Source organism: Betta splendens, chromosome 8, assembly GCF_900634795.4.
Source record: "Betta splendens chromosome 8, fBetSpl5.4, whole genome shotgun sequence".
NCBI lineage: Eukaryota > Metazoa > Chordata > Actinopteri > Anabantiformes > Osphronemidae > Betta > Betta splendens.
In genome coordinates this window covers 6,304,599-6,324,519 of record NC_040888.2, presented here as the reverse complement: position 1 = coordinate 6,324,519, position 19,921 = coordinate 6,304,599, and the positions used below count along the sequence as shown (strand labels likewise).

General features: G+C 49.3%; 1 protein-coding gene across 2 annotated transcripts; it reads left to right on the top strand.

Annotated features, from left to right (window-relative positions):
* Window positions 1-1,620: 1,620 nt before the first annotated feature.
* On the top strand, window positions 1,621-19,842 carry LOC114860785 (protein tweety homolog 2-like). 2 transcript variants are annotated; one of them, XM_029159657.3, is made up of 14 exons: window positions 1,621-1,811; window positions 4,854-5,026; window positions 6,884-6,995; window positions 9,394-9,614; window positions 11,481-11,576; window positions 12,770-12,842; window positions 14,722-14,791; window positions 14,868-14,923; window positions 15,672-15,764; window positions 15,851-15,943; window positions 16,609-16,751; window positions 16,865-17,050; window positions 17,308-17,386; window positions 18,749-19,842. In XM_029159657.3, the coding sequence occupies exons 1-14, from the start codon at window positions 1,767-1,769 to the stop codon at window positions 18,827-18,829; spliced, it is 1,521 nt and encodes a 506-aa protein (XP_029015490.2). In that variant the 5' UTR covers window positions 1,621-1,766; the 3' UTR covers window positions 18,830-19,842. The 2 variants fall into 2 exon arrangements, with proteins under 2 accessions (XP_029015490.2, XP_029015491.1); XM_029159658.3 differs by lacking the exon at window positions 1,621-1,811 and adding an exon at window positions 1,824-2,245.
* The last annotated feature ends 79 nt before the right edge of the window (window positions 19,843-19,921 follow it).

The following is a 19,921-nucleotide window of genomic DNA, read 5'->3' as shown; positions in this document are numbered from 1 at the left end:
CTCTGTGAAACGCCAGGTTAAGCTCCCGCGTCCACAGAATACGCAACCAGGCGACACCGGTGGACGAGCGCTGGCTTCTCGCGTGAGCGAGGTGCTGGGCTGCCACCTAATGGCTCAGGCGCTCTGCAGGCGTTTGTGGGCGGGTGAGCCTTTTTAACAGGCCCCCGGTCGCCGTTCGGCTGCGGCACCACGGCTGCACGCGCGTCCCGTCTAAACCGCAGCGGCGTTGCTGCAATGTTTTACACCGTGATTTGCTAAATTACGCTCGCTGGTCAGGTTTAATGAGACTCCAGACGTAAAGCGCACACAGACAGGACCACACCGGCGTCGACGTGAGCTCCGCCTGTGTCTGCACAAACCTAACGAGAATGAATGAACAGCAGGCAGCGAGGCTTGATGCATGTACAGTGGGCTGGAGCAGACACACGGACAGAGGCGATTTTATTCCCGTCACTCCTTTCTTTCCATATTTGTCCCCCCCGGTTCAAACGCGGGAGAGTGATTGGTGCCGCAATCACCGGAGAGTTTTCTGGCACCGACTCCGACTGTTTGTAAATGCGGAGCACAGTGGAGCATTCATATTCATTCCGAGTGTGTCAAGTGTCACCTGCGCCGAGTGTTGGGGCTCAGGGAACACTCTGCAGGCACTCGGACCGTGGAAGTGCATCAAAGCATCCAAATAATTACGGCGGCGGCCATGTGATATCGAGGCGGCTTAGCCCGCGAGCTCATCGCAGATAAAAGGAATCTTCCTCTGGGCCAAATGTGCACGGCATATTTTCCTCTTACGTTTCATCTGCCCGCGGAGGCTTTTCTGCCAGATGACATTTTTTTTATTTTATTTGGGTAGTTTTCAAGAATGCTGTGTCTGTTACTGAGTGAAGCGACACACTGTATCTGGACAACGACGAGCTCAAGAGGTGTCAAAACAACTGATGGATGAGCATATTCACCTTCCTGCGTCTCTGTTTCTGCTCGTCTATTATCTTATCATTCCAACTGTATAATTTTGTGCCAGTGCCATTGACGCCGTGCTCTATTTGTAGGTTTTCACACTACAGCCGCAGCAGGAGGTTAGAGCACTAGTGTCAACGTTCAGCCGCCTCCTCCCAGGAATCCTCATTTTGCTTAATATTTAGCAAAAGCTGCCAACGGCGCGTCCTTGGCAGCGCTGGTGAGGCGCCATGCGGCCTCATCTCCCTTGACTTATTCCCACATATACATGTACAGGATCATCCCAGCCAGTAACAATCAGCTGTACTGCATTGTTAGAGTGTGGCGACCACCCAAAAACACCCCCCTCTCTCTCTCTCTCTCTCTCTCCCACTGCTAATAAAGCAGCCGTGTATATTCTGTACCGGTGGTTGCAGACTCTCATTACCGAGCTCATTACCGTTCACCTCAGTGCGCCTCATTGTCCACAAGAGGTCAGACATTAACAGCGCAAGTCATAAATAGTGCACCGGATGCCTGCAGCATTACACGCAGCCCCGAGCAGAGGCCAGGCGGGGTGCAGCTGGAGCGCGTGTTCACATTCGGACGCAGCTGTGCGCCTCAAACGCGTTGGTTCTCCTCAAAGCACACGAATAAAGAGAGAAACAAAAAAAAAAAAAAAACGCACGCACGGGCCATTTGAGGAGCATCTCCGCGCAAACGGCGTGTCACACGTGCAGTTTCAGTCCCCGCTGCGTGCGCGTTTGTGTGGTTCGGCACATTGTTTACGTTCCACGCGTGGCGGGGGCCTGACCCGCGGGACTGGGAGGCGGATGTCACGCCCTCTCCGCTGGAGGAGGCAGGTTCATGTCGTCAGAGTAAGTCAGTTGATCTCGGATAAAAACGCTCGGCCCTCGCCGACGCCGCGTCCTCCGCTCAGTTGCGCGTCTCCAACTACTCCCAACTATGGATACAAGCGTGGAAAGTAACAGTCAGCCTTGTTGCGAAGGCGTCGTGAAAAAAGAAAATCCTCAACTTTAATATCCCGATAACCGCAGCATCTTCTGGAGTCTGCTGTTTATTTATTTCTTTTTTTTCACTTTGCGTAAACGCTTGGAGTATCGGCGGGTCGGGGCGTTAAAGAGAACGTGCCGTCGGTGCGTTGGCGGATCTTCAGGCGGCCATGGCCACCGCAAGGCTCGATTACGTTGCTCCGTGGTGGACGTACTGGCTGCACAATTTTCCCCACTTCAATTTCTTCTTCCAGTCGGTCGACAGCACTTTCAGACCGGAGGAGGAGAGCTATCAGCAGGTCGGTAACTGAACGTGTGCGTAAAAGCACACGTCGCTTCCAAATTGTCCCTCCAGACGCCTCTGTTGTCGCGGAGCCCGGATGACAAGCAGCACGCGTTAACGTAAACACGAAGTCGCTTCAAACTTAAAATTTCGAGCCCAAACTATTTTTAAATGTTTATTCTCACTCTTGACGTAAATCGGCGTAAGCCCCCCCCCCCCCCATAAACGCAGCAAGCGTTCTTCCAGGACCAGGAAGTACCAACAAGTACAGCAGGTCTCATGATGGCGCATGACCTGCATTACCTAAGCGGACTATGGAATATTTCACATTGTTATGTGCATGTGTCTGGAGGTTTATACACTTCCTCAACAGATGCAGCACCTCCTCGACGCTTCATTTCCCAACTCCGTTACGCAACACCATGTTACCGCAGCAATGCTTCCACTCCAGTCACCAACCCTGCATTAAACGCTTTCTATGATCATCTGGTGGGAACTAATTGTAAGACGAATGTTTCCTGTGTGCATTTTAATTTGGAACACGCCCTTTAAATGGTAATGGGTCGTTTCTCCCCCCTGGACATAAACTTACTCAAACATTTACAGAAAGTTGTACCTCGTAAAAAGTCACATCCTATTACAACAGCATAGTGTGACGAGCGGCAATTTAATTAAAAATTACTAATGACATTCACGAGTCCAACTATTAACATTTCATTATTTAATTTATTTTAACAAAATAAACAATTTGTGTTAATACTGTGTAACAGGAAAAGCCTGTAAACTCATTTAGGAAATAAATGTGGATATATGAGTTCTCGTCGTGTGGGAAGCGCTGTTCACTGATCTCTTACTGAACTTCCGATGTTTTTGAGTTTCGTCGTTTAATTAAAGTGTGTCCACACTCCGCCTGCGAGCGTCTCTGTGGGTCCTCTCGCCCCAGGACGTTTTCTAACTCGCTCCGTGCGAGTGAGCTGGGCCTCGCTTTGACGCGCTCGCCCGTCGTCTTCAGGATGAAGGTGGAGGCGGTCACGTCTCCTAAAGCTCGTTTACTGCCTAATTAAATTAGTCAGGCGTCCACGTTTAAGCCTATTTTGAACATTTGGCCTGTTGTGAAGATGATGACCGATGACTGTGGAAGCTGTGGTTCTTTTCTGCCTGTTTTTCCCCCTTTGTCCTGGTTGTGGCCTAGAAATGGAGGCGTCTGATCATTCGATGATGAAACAATACACTAAAACGTACTGTAGGAGGAGGGGGAGTTCTGGTGACAGGAAGGACAGTCCAGCCTGGGTTAAAACCGCAGACTGTTTCCTCTGTGACTCACCATCAGTGTCCTCAAACAACAATGATAAGCAAATCATGGGATTAAGGTTTTGGTTTGCTGGCAGGGCAGCGCGGCTCGCGCTGGTTCCCTGTCTGGTTCAAGGTGAGACTAATGTGCTCCATGTAGGATCAGCTGCTCATCATCAGCCATGACTGGCAAGTTACTAGGAGGTCAGTGATGCTGCAGGGCGACAGCTTTTACTGCCGTTTGCTATTCATACTGGGCCTTGTTTGGAGTCAGTGTCTGATAAACTCTATTTGTTTATGAATATGCTAAATGCAAATCTAACAGAATCAAAGCTACACACGGAGTAAGGGTCAGTGTGACATAAAAGAGGTTGAACAATGAAAGAATCTATTAGAATATGCAGAATAATAGGAGTTATTTGCGCTGGCGGTGTCAATGTCACAGGAATGGAATAATTGCAGGCGAGAAAATAGCTTTGCTTATTCAACCAGACCCGGAAGCTTTGAACTTGTGGCCATTAAAAACCTGAGCGCATATTATTAGCAAGTAAAATGAAGGTCGTTCTTCTCCGCTGCTTTAAACAAACCAGGAGACCAAACGCAGCGCGTTTGGACGCACAACACGGTTCCGAGGATGCACCTGATGGACCTCGTCCACGTCGGGACGCGTTCTGGCCTCCAGCGGCTGTGAGATCACTCTCGTAATGCTCGGGGATTAGTTTCACGCCGGCGACGTAAAGACAGATCAATTTCTGTGTCTGCCGCCTTTAGAAAGCTCATCCAGTGAGAAATAAGTGACTGAGCGCTTCCTCAGCGAAATGCTCACATGACGTGTAAGAAAACAAAGTGCATTGTACTTCTATCCATAATAGTTTATATGCCTTCATATTGTACATCATTGTTCGTGAGCCTTTACTGCTTCTCTACGTCTTTCTCTTCATTCAGCCTGTAGATATTTTGTACACTCAGAAATCACAAGACTGAATGAAAAGCGTTGCGTCACATGATGCTTCCTCCCACAGTCCTGGATCTGTTTTTTTTTTTTTTCCACCCACAGTCAGAGTTCTGCCGTGGCATTTGGCAGAAACAATCCAGATTTTCTGTGAGCTCCGTTTGCCCCCGTTGCCCCAGGCAGCAGTCAGCAGCGACGGTGCTGATCGGGGGAGGAGGAGCTGTACACACTAACCCCGCTAATGTCTCCACGCACGAGGGCTGTTTTCACTGGGCCCTTTCCCGGGGTCAGGGGTCAAGCGGGGTCAGGGGTCGCCTCAAGAGCAAGCCTTGTCCAGATATCGTTGTGCATCAGTGACACGCTTGTCTCTCTCCCGCTCCAGTCCCTGGTGGTCCTGGGGTGCGTCGGTGCGGCGGGTCTGGGCCTCAGCCTGCTGGTTCTGACCGCGTACCTCGCCTGCCTGTGCTGCTGCCGCAACAAGAAGGACGAGGACGCCAAGAGGCCCGACACCTGCTGCGTCACCTGGGCCGCAGTCGTCGCCGGCCTCGTCATATGGTGAGCGCGGAAGAGAGGAAAGAGTGGTGGGTTGGACGCGTGTGCATGATTTACCGCGCTTCAGCGACGTGACGGATAAATGAGAATAAAGGGCTTCGTCCTGAGCCCAGAGCTGCTTCGGCTTGTGACATTTATCTGAGCGCTGGGCTAATTCTGTTAGCGCTCGGCGTCCGTGCCAAACCGCTGTTGCGGCACACGTGGTCCATTGTGAATCTAAGTGGCTGAGCGTGATGGCGAGCTCCGACCCGCTTCGCCGAGATGCTGTGATATCTAATCTCTGCTCAGAGCCCCCATCTCTGACTGTAGAGGCTGGCTCCAATAGACACAGCATCCAATTAAGTCATCAAGCCTCAAATTACTGACGCCGAGTCTGTGCATTATACGTTGTTGTTTCCCACTTCCTTTGTGAAAATTCTACAGAATTTTCTAATAGCAGCATACTGAACGTGACATAATTCAGGTTTTAATGAGAAGAATTAGATCTCGAAGAAGAAGGGTGAATCCAGCCTCTCTGGTGTGGTTTCTGACGGCGGCCTCCAGCTAAATAAAGGCTTCCTGGTTATTGCTTGTTCGCCCTCCTCGCCGCGGAAACCCACCGACGCTCTCACGATTTCCCGTGTCATTACTCTTTCATTACGGCGCCATTAGCGGGCCGGGGCCGTCGCCGGGTCGGCCGAGGGGTTAATGGAACGCCCGGCGTCCGGGCCTCCGTTCGTCGCGCAGAACAGGAACGTCTCTGAGTGTTACGCCAGAGAATTCAGCTTTGTTTGATCTTCGAGTAGAAGTAGAATTAGAAGCCGTGTGTGGGAGAATTACTGTAATCGTATCTTATTCTTGTTCACAGTGTATTGTATGAAGTCTGGCCTCTACTGGCCCTAATCATACACAGGGAGCTATGTTAGCGCAAGAAGACCAGGCAGTTGGTTTCATTGCGGTTACTGTTAGAACGGGGCAGAAACGCACAATGACGTACGTCAATGAACAGGATATGTTAAAATTCTCCATATCCTCTTTGTGTGTTGATCGTGCGAGTCTACCTCCCTTTTCCCCCACACCCACTCGCGGCTCTGAACCTGCAGCTCTGAGTAACGAGCTGCATCTGGATGCCTGAATCTGGTTATTCCTCAGCCTCTGCAGAGGGACTGTAATCAAGATGCAGCCGCGTCGTCGCTCACGTCACTGTAGACTCAGACCTAGCACGCCACAGGGGCTGGGGCTCTAATCCCCTCTATTACAGAGGCTCAGGTACTGTACAGGCACAGAAGGCTGTGGGAAAGTGGGGAAACAGCATTGTGTGTGTTCTCCTTTGTTAGTTTTTTTTCAGATATGTAGCAGAATTCTGATGTGGTTTTATCCATGAATGTCATAACAAATCCAGACTTGCAGGTCATAGAGGGTTGACTTTGAATCTGGGAAAGGGAGAAAGCGCAGCGGGCTGTGCTGTAATCAGTGGAGGCAAACAACCCAGCTCATACAGTACAGTACGACATCAACAAGCGAGAGTGGAAATCTCAGGCCTACAATGAAAGTTACTGTGTTTTGCATTTTAGTGCTTGGCTGCAGGGTTTAGTCTGTGAATGCATACAAAAAGGGTCAAGGGCAGGATTTACATACACAAACATACATAAAACCATATGTGAAAAGGACAATACACAGCATTGACTGGTATATTATAAACAGTGTTTCGCCTAAAGCTAGAAGACGCCTTTGGGGAATTTATGAATACATTGCTTTGTGGTAGTGGGCCTCTATTATCCTAATGCAATCCATAATCAAGGCCCAGCATGATGAAACACGAGGATGTAATTATGGTTATTTGTTTATTAATTGTATCCAAATTTCCCCCCCTCCCTCCAGTTCTGCTGTAGGAGTGGGTTTCTATGGCAACAGCGAGACCAACGATGGGGTGTACCAGTTGACCTACTCCCTCCACAACGCCAATCACACGCTGGGCAGCATCAACAATCTGGTGAGTGAGACGGCTGCCGGGTTCAGCCCGAGCATTAGACCCGCGCCGCTTTCACTCGCACAATTTTCCAGTCGAATTGCTGCACACGGACGAAGTGATAAATGCGCCCGGGCGCCGCGGAGACGTCGGCGCCAGCGCTTTTCGCGGTGAATAACTTCCCAATGTGACCGTTGCAATTAACAAGAGGCTTTATGACACCGGGCGTCGTCTCCTCGTTGCTTACTGTCGCGTTCTGCTGGGAAACACTGATTTATCGCCGGCAGACACCAGAAGTCCCCCCCCCCACACACACACACACACTAATGGGGTGTGCATCTGTCGCCGAGCAGCGCCTCACCGCAGGGGGTCGGGATCCGCTCTTTGTCGCAGCGAAGGGGTTGAAGTGGCTGCCGCCTCAGGATTTGTAAATACAGCCTTTTTTTCTTTCCGTACACACCTCCTGACCTGCATTCAGGGAAGCTGTTTGGGAGGGAGGGAGGGAGGAAACTGGAAGGGGAACAAGGGAGTCAGAACAAGGCCCCATAAGAAGCTATAATCACAATGAGGAAGAAGAGGATTAAGTCCCATGTGCAGTGCATTAGTGCATGTTAAGCCGCTCCTCTCTCCTCTCTTATAGTCTTACTATCTGCCGTACACTGGATTTACTTGTATGGGTTACAAGCACCCACTTAGAGCCCTCCTATGTATGGATAATGTATGAATCCAATGCATTTAGCTCATGCTTTATTGCCAGTTAGTTGCCGCACACACAGCGGTCCGTGCCGCTCAGTGCACTGTGCTGTAATTCAGCCGCACAAGCTACAGCCGTAGTGTCGAACCCACACTTACTTACAGGTGCGTTGGGCTTAGTGCAGCAGACAGCCTGGAACGGGAGGAGCCGTGTTCAGCACAGCGTCCTCCGTGCTGCAGGAAGTAAATGAAATTCACACTGAATGATTTTGCATGGCTGCTACTGGCTCTCGCTGCAGGATCTCGGTATTGATTGGATCCTGGCGCTTGATGGAGTATACTATACTGTAGCTGCACGAGAAACGAACAAGCTCCTCGGGGGGAGAGCAAAGCTGCTTGGCTCGCGCGGAGGAAACGCTCCGCCGGCCCCGCGTGCGGCCGCAGCCGCTTCGGTCGGCGCTCGGTCTGATTTACAGCCACTTCTCCTCTCGTTTCGTCAGATCTCATCACACCGTGCGCGTCTTAGAATGTGACGGCTGTCGTGCGATTGTGCGAATGTCTCTCCTCAGCGTGCCACTTCCCAGCTCGGCCGGCTTTGAATCGCTGGGTATTGTTTTATTGTCGCAGGTAATGGTGTAAATCTCAGATGCATCAAAACTGCCGCTAAAGCCCTGGAATCAATCAGGCCCCCGTTAAAGGCGTGTCCTGAATGGAGAAGCCTCCATGTGACCTGCTTTCGCTTAAAGTGAGCTTTAATCTGTTTTGAAGGAAGGCGGGATGGTCCAGATTAGGGAAATGTGGATCACCCGGAGCAGCGAGCTGATGGATCCCATTTCTCACACCCAGACAGACTGGTGTGCAGATAAGATTCAGGGCATTGTAGCAGGAAGTGTGAGAGATGATGCACGCAGAGGTGGGGCGTGAAGGCAGTTTACGGGCAATCAGACGTCCCCCTCTGGGGATGGGAGAGCGGAGGCTGGGCCTCGTCTCCACACGGATACTGTTTCTTACAAGCCATCAGATGCTTCCCCTCAGTAGAATTTAATCAACGGGGTTGGTTGGAGGTGAGGCTGAGACGCATATTTATCGTCTCCGCGGTGCGTTTTCACAGCGGCGCGAGCAGCTTGCGTCAAACTGCCGCTGATTACGACACACAGAGCGGCGTCTGCCCGGATCTGAGGCCGCGCTGGGCTCTCGGCAGCCATTGTTGTACCGCGTGTGATTTGACTTCACTTATTGAGCAGCTCTGCTCCGAGGCCCGTGTTCGATGTCCGCCGGCCCCGGTCCCGACGCGTCCGCGTGCCGCTAACGTCGACCCGCCTGCGGCTCCGGCGGCGCCTTGTTTTCGTTTAACCAAGAAAGCGAAGCGCGTTTGCTCTGCTCCACCGTGCCTCCTCCCACTCCGTTCTCACTATCAAACACCCCTCTGATAGCGGGTCTCCCCGGTATTGTTATCAGTATTCCACTCGACGTTGTTTATCTGAATAAAGCACGCGGTTGAGGAGAAAAGTTAATCTTCTCTCGGGGGAGCGGCCCCTTCGCTTCTTTCACCTTTCTCTATAGTTTCAATCTTCCTTTCATGAATATCTGTTTTCATGAATGCTGCTATTTTCCTTCTGACCCCGATTTCACTCCGACTCCTCTTCACCTTCACCCACCTTTTTATTCTGTTACCCACTGTTTCCAGCTGTATTTTCTCTTATTCTCTCGTTTCTATCGAATTTGCCAGGTCACGGAAACCCTGAGCAACGTGGACACCGGACTCAGGCAACACCTGGAACGGCTGGATGAGATCTTTGCTACGAGGTCGGACTACCTCCAAGCGCTGCGCTTCATGCGGCTGATGGTCAACAATGTAATCCGTGAGCTGACTGTCCTGCCAGATATTAAAAAGGCCGATGTTGACTTGGCAACCATCGCCGACCAAACGGCTTTCATTGAGTATTACAGGTGGGTAGAGCCTGGGGCAGCGTCCTCGTGGGTGATGGAGGCAATTTTATTTTATGTTTGTGCCTGATGTGGACACGCTGCACGGAATAACACTGTTGGCTGTCCAGACCAGACACAAAGCAGATGGGAAATCATTGATCTCCATAACACAGACCGGAAAACGCCTTTTGTCCTGAGTGCTAAATGAACGAAAGCTGAAATTGAGCTTATTGCCCAGTGTGCTGTTTGCGCTCCAGGGCTGAACGTTCTGCATGGGAGAGCGGCCGTTAGAGTGGAAATCATCGCCCCATTCACAGGTCGTTGCTCACATTGATTGTAATTATTGTTTTGATGTAGTTCTATTTTAAGCGAGATGTTATTTTCAACAGGAGTGCGTGAGAATATTACTGAAAATCCATAAACACCCAGATTAATAACAGCATTGATTCATAAATAGCAACTGCTCCGTCTCTCGTTCGTGAGACTAAATTTTAATATTCGCTCATAAAACATTAAATGGACATATTTGCTTTATCTGGGCTGCGTGAACTGTTAATTTGGAGCCGTCTAAGCATCTCAGAACACTGGGCTCATCCTAACTGATCCCGACACGTTGCAGATTTAGCGGGAACACATTACAATCTAATCTAAAAGGCCTTTAGAGTCCCCAAATGTGACGCGTCCGCCTTTCTTTTATCAGCGAGATTATTAACATCGCTTCATTCCTTTTGTTTACTTGTGTTGATGCTCTCCTCCTCGAGCCGGCGAAAAGCCGCATTAGTCACCTGGCATCTGATTACCACACAGGCAGGTCCTGGTTAATCTCTAGCTCCACGCTCACTCTGTGGAATCTGATGAAACGTAGCAGAGGCGTTTTTTTCCCCGAGAGCCTCGCGCCTTCGGAGCGTTCAGCGCAACGGCGTGCGTCCGTGCCGCGATTGTGTGTGGTATTGTGTAAAACTAGATGTGTCGTCTGTTCCATCCTCATTCTGAAGGAATTTACAAAGAAAGGAGAAATGAAACGTCCAAATGTTCAGCAGGTCCTGAGGTTCGATAGCGAATAGAGATCAGATGACGTTGGGTTTGCTCATTTTATACGTCCCGTATTCCCACATGGTGCGTTTCCTTTTGGTCCCGACACCAGATGCCACTTTGTGCGTTCTAACACCAGTCTCATGGGTCTTGATGGGATTTCATGCATCCGTCGGCGCAGGCCTGTATTGATGATTCCTATTATCCGACTAAGGGCGTGGATAACACCGTTGACTTCTCCAATATTCCCTGTTCCATTTCTATATACCCAACTTTTAATGCAGATTAAGTGTCATCTCTTCTAGTTAAATAGTTTGTTTATCATCCTCTACACAATCTATATCTTGTTAGGCCACCTTTGGACCTATCCACACAGCTTGATTGAATCATATCCTCTGGTGACCTTGGTGGACGTACAGAATTAACTCATCCTTTCGGACTTCGTCCCTATGTTTTCTTGCGTTCCCCGTCTTTGCTGTAAACTTCCAGTCCTTTTCCAACCGGCCTCCTGGGAGCCAGCGATGCACCGCCCGCCGCCCCGTGTGTTTTCCTTGCTCGGGGGTATTTCTAGTCCACGCTGAGGGCAGGGCGTTGCTGTGAAGGGCATTTTCGAGGCTTGAAAAATTAATGCCTATAGATTTGTGCCGTTGAATTATTAAGCCGACGGGGTGGAAATTACCTGGAACAGATGGGCTCCGACTCGGAGACGAGAATGTTGATGCACGGCCCAGATAGATCCCACGCGTCCAGTCCCGAACGCATGTTGTACACGTGCGCCGAGGGTGCAGGCGATGGGGATCAATCAGGATTGTTATGCTGACGCTTTCTTTCTCACCCCCCCCCCTTCGTTTTCAGATGGCTGGCATATCTGCTGCTGCTGATCCTGGATCTGGTGATCTGCCTGGCCGTGTGCCTAGGGATGGCCAAGCATTCTCGATGCCTGCTTATCGTGTACGTATCCTGAATGCGGATGTGAAGGTGCGAATGTGAAGGCCTTTTCTTTTCCGCCAGTCGGCTCACTCTATCAACAGCACCGGTGATTTGATCCTCTTTTCTCCTCTTTGCTTTGTGTTTCGTCCACACACAATCACGGTTAACCTTGTAGCATCGGGCTTAGATTTAGTCTCAGTGAAAATCCATGGTCGCTCCGCCTGGGTTATAGTCTCTGCTCTAAACTGGGGCCGCGACACAGAAGGTGAGGAGCAGCTACGCGTCAGTAATTCAAAGCAACGCCGGCGTCTGAGGAGCTAAATCCACAGACCGCACTTCCCGTCCCTTTTGGGCGTCAGTGTCAGCAGATGATGCTCACTACCGGACCTGCACATCCTCCTCGCTAATGCCTATTGATTGCGCGCGTCCGCACCCTTAACTAATTGTTAAGTGCTCTCAAGCTGCTTTATTGGTGCTTTTAAAAAGGTCAGAGAGCGAGTTGGGAGGTGAAGCGCTCAGCCGGCTTTTTACAGCGATCACGCTGCGCTTCCAGCTCCCTCTCCAGCGCCTACGCTGGTCACTAAGACGCTGGCATCATTCAAATAGCGTTTTTGAATGATGTGACTCTTCAGCAAAGAGGAACAAAGGAGGGCAGCGGCCTCGAGAAGACCTACGACTGACAGGTCTCGAAGTGCAGCCAGTTAAAGTAGTTGCTAGTGGAAAAACAGTGGAGCAGAAATGACAAAAGGCAGAGATGGAAAGTCCCCAGACTTCCTCTAGTCTTCTCTTCACTTCTGGCCTTGCGAGACCTCTATTGAACAGTTCCTTTTAAAGCTTCGGCAAAACTTACAGCTGAATACAATAGCTCCTTTTTTTTTTTATGTGTCAAGAACTAACGAGTGAATTCGCCAAGGAGTCATGAGTTAATTTATCTTTTATTCCCCTCCATAATAAATTGAATTTCCAGTCATGTGGTCTATGCTGCAGTGCACCGGCACAGAGCGTAAGTTGAGTCCCTGTGTTTGGGCGGAAGGGGAACAATTCCCAAGCGCGAGCTGGAAAGAACAAATCAAATTAACTTGGAGAAAAGGGCGCTGGAGATCACTGGCACAAAGATAAACCGATTCATCTGCTGCTCTCCATGTGGCTTTGTCTCCGTCTGCCTCTCCCAGTCACCCATCTCTCTCTCTCTCCCATTTGCTATTTCGCTCTAGGATCATGGCTTTTGTTGGGCTGTCTCTGATCCTGAGCTGGGCCTCGCTCGGAGCAGGCACTGCTGCAGCCGTGGTGAGGAAAACACTTTTTTTTTAGTATCCCTTCAAATCTTCTCACGCTTTGCTGGTTATTTTTAATCTGAGCGCCCAGACATGCAAAGTTGAACCCACGCACTCTTTCCTTGGACATATGCCCCGCTCTAAAGTGTCTGCGTCTGTTTACACGGCCGCTTTCTATGGTCAGTTATGCAGCAAAGCTGATTACAGATCCCCGTGTCTTTGGGCTTAAGCATTAATTTCTAGCCGCTCTTTCTTCGAAATCTCTTGTTTGCTTGTTTGCTTAGCTTCGTGCCCGTGCCAGTCCTGCCTGTCTCTGACAGACTGCTCGGTGCGCCATGTGTTCAGCACATCTGGACCGAGCCCCTAATGGAGCCGCTATCAGGGAGGCTGGGCGGGGTTCAAAGTGCAGACCCCCCCCCCCCCCCCCCCCCCCCCCCCCACCCGCCACCCCCACACTTCCAGCTTCCTTTTATCCCGTCTCTTCTCCTCGATCTCCCTGCCTCCTGCTGTGCGATCCGGCATCTGCGGATTACTTTAGCGGATTGGACATCTGGGCAGCTGTTTTAAGTATGGCGGAGGGGGCGGAAAGGAGCAGGGAAGAAGGAGAGTTGATGTTTGACCTGTGTATGAAATGCAGACATGTGTTGTGGTTCTTGGTGAGCTCGTAAGCAGTAGTAATGCCAGATTACTGATATCCTGCACCGTGTCTGCAGCTCATCTCGGCTCATTATAGTAAAACACGACCCTCTGTTAAAACCCCTGACCTCTCTGTCACTGTATCTAAAGGACACGAGTGGAGCTTCTGTCGGTCGCTGTAGTGTTGCAGGAGCATTTGCTCAAAAGCCGCCTAATTATTAACAAGCAGGAAAGGTCTCCGCTGCATAAGACGGATGTGAAGCGTCGTGCAGGACGAACCTGTTGCACTCGCAACTCGCTCAAAAGCAGCACGTTCCGAGGCCGACGTGAAAAAAGCAAGGTGGATGCTGCCGGTGTCCTAGAAATAGCTCATAAATGTGTACATATTTAATGAGACACGGGGCAAACAACACGTCCCCGCCAGCGTAACAAGACGGAGCATCATTTCTGGCATGTTGCTGGAAACATGTCACGTTCGGGCTACGAATGGGACCTGAAGGCTGAGGCGCTGCTCGCGTCGCGTCACGTCACGTCGCAGCGCAGGCTGTTGGATTCGGTCTCCGTTCTAATCGATCGCCGCTGCCTCGGAGTCAGCTGCTTCATAACAACGGGCTGTTGAAAGTGACTTTGTGACCGGCTCTGACATGAAGAGCAGTGGACAGGCTCCATTAAGAATAAATGACACCAGGCTTTGATGTCTCGTTCGTCATCAGAGCAGACATCTTGATCCCTTTAAACTTTGAACAGTGGCCTGTTATTTTTGCCAGGGGTCATGTCAGCCAGCTGTGAATTATACATGTGCATGACAAATTACCCCATTTATTTCAGCTGGTGCCTTTTATTTCCTAAATTGCCATATTTCCGTGTTTTGGGAAAGAGGCTGTGTAACTTTGACCCTTAATTGTTTATCCGCGCACCATTAGCAGCTCTCCATGGATGAATTAATGAACGTGAAAACATTTAATTAAATATTGAATTATGCACGTGTGTGTCTGTTACGGGGGAACACCCTGCTCTGTCTGCACATGTCCGTGGGCATCCGTGGAAGCGGTTTCATTTCACTGGTTGAGTTCAAGGCTTCAAAAATGCTGTTTGTGCTGCTGAGAGACTGTCAATGAGTGTCCAGCGCTGGATCCGCTTCGCTCAGTGGCTGCTAGGAAATAAATTGGATGCGGATTCATGTCCTGCACAGACACTGTATCATCCTCCTTTATAGTTACAGGAGTACGTGTAAGCATGTTTTTGTCTTCGCCCAGGGCACCAGTGACTTCTGTGTGTCTCCAGACAAGTTCATTGTTAACAAGACAAAGGGTTTCCTCACCGCAGGTAATTGATTCCTCCACATCATAGTCGCGCAGACACAACAGTCCACAATCCTAATCGGCTTCTTTTCACTTTCCAGATGTTGCACACTATTATTTGTTCTGCAGTCCGAATCTGCCAAACCCCTTCCAACAGGTATTGACTACACGTCCACAGCTGTTCTCACACTTACAGCTCTGTATGTATCAAGACCCTGGAAAAAGACATGTTTTATTAATCAGTTCAGATCAGTAAAGACATTTGCTTATCACACACATTTTTAAGGTCAGCGGAGCTGTCAGCTGTTATCATTATGCTCTGTATTTAGAATTTATTTAGCCATGAATGTTCTTTGCTTCTTTGCTATTGTAGGATGTGTTGGAAGGTCAATAAAGTATGGAATAATGATCTTCACAACCACGAATAAATAAACAGGATTTAAAAAGCACTGATTCAGTTTGAGCATCTGCAGCACAGATACAGTAACTAAAGTCTGAGATGTTTAGGTTCCACTTGAACATGTGAGGTATGGATGTGTGTGGCATGTTCACGGGGGGCTAAATCCCTGATCAGTAATTATGAATCCCACATTATCATGGCAGCGTCCATTTGTGGATTAAGACAATCGGTAAGGATAATCCCCCCGCTGATAACCTGGCTGATAAAAATGCTGCTGGTGCTGAGAAACGTGGGGCTGATCTGCGGGCGAGTCGGGTTGATAGCGAAGGATAATCTGTCTGGAAAGAAATGTGTCTTCTGTTAAGCGCTTTATGAGGCCTTACTTACACCAATGTACGCGTTGACATGCTGCTCCCAAACAATGCTCCGATTTAAAATGATCCTCTCATTGTTCTGCCCCGGACGTCTGCTCCCGTGATGCCGGCGGGCGATTGCGCTCCTCCAGTCGCTAACAATCGGCCAGCGCTCCCTGACCACCATGCAGATCCAGATCCAGGGCCTGCTGCAGTTCTCAGTGCCCGTCTTTCCCACCGCCGAGGTAAGTGGTTATTACTGATGCCTTATTCTGACGCTCTGGAGGTGTGTGTGTCTCATTCTTCCCCCTTTTTACACCTTGTTATCCAGCGAGACCTTGTGGGGATCCAGCGACTGTTGAACTCCACGGAGTTCAGTCTGCACCAGCTAACAGCCTTGCTCGACTGCCGCGGGCTACACAAGGTAAGGTCAGATTCTGACCAGGGCACTTTTTAATAGGGCTGCTTTGTAGCACAGCTCAGCACCACTTAGACGACCCACTTACCTGATATTCAGTCCTACCTTTGTGTGCTCCTCACACACCGATGTGTTTATATAAAGCGTTAGCAGCCTCACTACACAGGCTCCGTGCACCACCCTAACTTTGGGTTGCCAGGTTTTAAGCTGTCAGACATCTCTGCTCTGAAAATGCGTTTCTTGCAGCTGGGGTTGCAGCATGTGGTGGAAGGAGGAGGGTGTGAGCCGCCACGTGTACAAAATACTAGAAAGACAAATAAACGCATGTCGAATAAAACTGATAACTCCCAGTCAAAGCTTCGGTCGGGCTCGTTGCGACTGCAATATAGCAACCTGTATTGTATATTTGTGTGTTTAACCTCTGAGCTGTTGTTGTTGCCTGTTTAGAGCCACCGGGCTGAGTTACGATAATAACGTGATTAATCATCTTTGTGTAGTGTGTAATAATAATTTATTACTGTTCTCAATATCATAACTGTTCATCTGTAACCTGCAAGCCCACATTGTTATTGCGTCCAACCTCTGAGTAGAGGTTCAGAGAATACTGTATGCGCCATGTATTTGTGAGTGCTCCACTGACGGTGACTCTGTGTTGTGTCCCCCCCATGCAGGACTACCTCGATGCCCTGATAGGCGTGTGCTATGATGGGGTGGAAGGGCTCCTCTACCTCTCTTTGTTTTCCCTGCTGTCCGCCTGTGCACTCTCTGCTATGCTGTGTGCTATTTTCCAAGTGTGGACTCTAATGGGCAGTAGGTCAGCGCCAAGCAAAGCCCTTAGCCCATTACACAGCGTCCGCAGTGCCCTCCTGGACGGCGTTAATGCGTGCACTCTCTTTTGTTTCTGTCCTTCTCTGCGTGTTCGTCCAGGGATAAAGAGTACGACGACATAGACGAGGAGGACCCGTTCAACCCCCAGGCCAGGAGAATGTCCTACAACCCCAGGCGAGCCAACATCCACAGCTTCTGCAGCTACACCAGCAGCTTCGGCAGCCAGGCCAGCCTCCAGCCGCCCCCCCCGTCGGTCTCCAATGCCGCGCCCCCCCCTGAATACATGTAAGACGCAGAAAAGACGGCCGCACGTGCACGTGACCCTGTTCGCGCCCGGCGTCAGGACGCACCCCGGGTGATCGAATCACAGGTGGCCACCGAGACAAACTGCGAGCGATGACATCTGGGCCGACGTGGAGGCGTGCACGTGTGTCTCCTGTGATCTCATCACCCCGCAATGCGTTTTTTGGCACCAGGTGCGAATTAGGGCTCTTGTGTTGTGGATCATTCATCACTTACTGCTGCTCATGTGTGTCTCACAGGAATCAGTCCATGCTGTTCGGAGGGAGCCCTCGATATGAGAACGTGCCCCTAATAGGGAGAGGATCCCCGCCTCCCTCGGTGCGTTGGCCCTATGACGGTCTTGTGTCCTTAGTGTGATGATGATGATGACGCTAACAGAAAGCAGGCGCGGCAGCATCAGGACCATAACGGTGCTTTTCCTCATTCGAGACGTAGTTAGGGCAGCGAGGGGTTTGCAAACGACGTTAGACTGCCCTCTGCTGGCGGCCGGCCGCGACGTGCCACATCTGTATGCAGGCGCCGGCGCCGCCGAGCCATGAGCATGTGCTCATATTCCCGTCACAGCTGCCTTGGATTGTGTTTCTAATGCTCACAAAGACATTGTTAAGGCCAACGCACACGCGTGCGTACGCTTAAAGTAACAATGATCACTCCTGAGCGGGGAGGGACTCCCGCTGACTGCTCGTGTTCACGCCAGGTGTCTTATTTTAACGGCAGAGCTCCCAGTCTATAACATGCAGCGGCGCGGCTCCGGAGCGGGAGCTAAATAATAGATGATCCCGGCAAAATACATATTCACTTTCTTTAAGGTGAAGTTTCTCCGCCGTTTGCGTGGCTGAGTCAGTGCTTGAACAGTGTTCACAGCGAACCAAAGACTTCAAACATCTTTTATGCCGGAGACGGAGACAACCATTGTGGACTATTATTTATTCATTTTTACGCTGACTCTGAGATGCATTTTTATTTGGCACTGGCTTGTGTTAATTTGTATTTGTGTTACAGTGACGCCTGACATTTTGGAAAGCAAAGTGTGAATTAACCACAAACACAGCAATTCATGAAGATGTTTTTAATATTTGTTTTTTTGGTTTTTTGTTTTATTGTCCATTTTAATTTTATTTGAATCATGTACTTGCATGATCATCTGTGTTGTTTAACTGCTCGACATTAACCAGTCTTTTTGTAACTAACCTATTTCTATTGTCATTCTTTGACTCTGACTTTTATAAACAGTAAGTTTTCTCTTGCTTCACTTCTTTCTCATGATTTCATTCTCACTTCACACACTGTTGCCTCAGTAATGAAGCTTGCTATGCCGAATGTTTTAACCTGCTACCCCCCGAAAGCCCTCAAAGCCTATTAAAACTCCGTTCAGTTACCTGAGCTCTGTGACCTTTGAACTCCTGCCACTGTTGTATCCACATTGCCACATGTGAGTGTAATTTATTCTGTGACCCCTCACTTCTGCCCTCTGTCTGCTCTTCACCCGCTGTTTAACCATTCGCAACGTTAACGCACAATCCCGATTCCACAGCCTCATAGTCAAGAGCAGCCCCTAATCCAAATAAGTGCCTCCCAGACTTAGAGTAGATCCCGTCATTTTAATGTTCAATGTTTTATGCGGCTGCTGTTCGAATGCAAATGAACTAAAGTTTGTTTTTCCAACCCTTTGTCTTGCAGTATTCTCCAAGTATGAGGACCACCTATCTGTCATTGACTGATGCCCAGGGTAGACACTTTGGGACTGACTTCCAGGTTTAGCCTGAATCCTTTCAGAGAAGCACTGTCTGAGGTTCTGGGGTTTCACCAAAGAGACTCTTCATGGAATAATCCTGTTTACAGGCCTGCAGCCCGCAGTCCCCGTCTGAGACATGAAAGCGGGCAATATGAGGCAATTACCTCGGTAACAAATCAATGCTGTGCTCTAAAAGTCCTGCATGCAGTTTTGAACAGACGAAGCCTGTACGAGTTCATCTCAAGACCGTTGTTGTTCTGTGTAGAAATATGGTTTGGGACTTGTAAGTATTTGTTCGAGCCAATCTAAGAGCCTTTGAACTAAACATTGCTTTTTCTACTGTATATACTTGGTAAAATAAGTAGAAATGATGATCAGTAGTACACAGTGATTCAATGGTGAGATGATTAATACTCAGAGTATCCATGAGGGCATTTGGCTTTTGTAAAATTTCTACATCTTAGTATTTAATGAATTCACATTTTAGGTGTAATTTTAAAGAAAGTGATTAAATCAAACCTTATCCTTTAGCCAAATATGCCCCTCGCTTCATATTTTTGATTTCTTTTTTCTGTTTCAGCACCATATTGCAATGTGTGACCCAACTGTGAGGGATGAGTCAGTAGTCAGACTGTACTGTAGCTGAGGGGTTTATTGTTTTTCTATATTTGGAGACTGAACTGCAGCTGCATGCAGAAACATTCACTTAGACTAAATAGGCACAACAGGCTGGGATATAATTCACCATCCAAGCTTTTAACAAAATCACAGCTAGGCGGAAAATTAAAACACAACTATTGGTATGATTCCTGTGTTGTGATGAAGCTCATTAGCGTCTGAAAGCCAGTGCCACCAGTTACAGTCAGCTGGAAGCACACGAATGACAAATGCGGACATTTAAACGTCTGCTGTTAGAGCCAACCGCCCTCAGTACCGTTGTGAATGAGGAACTCTTCTGCATTGTGTGCCGAACCTGCTTTTTTCTATCTTGGATAATGTATCAAACTGCTGTGTTTCACTATAAAATGCTGTGTTCATACAAAGTGTTATTGGGTTTTATTTGCTGCCATGTCTATTGCGTTCAACTCTTTGTGTAGCTAAACCTTCAAATTAAGTGC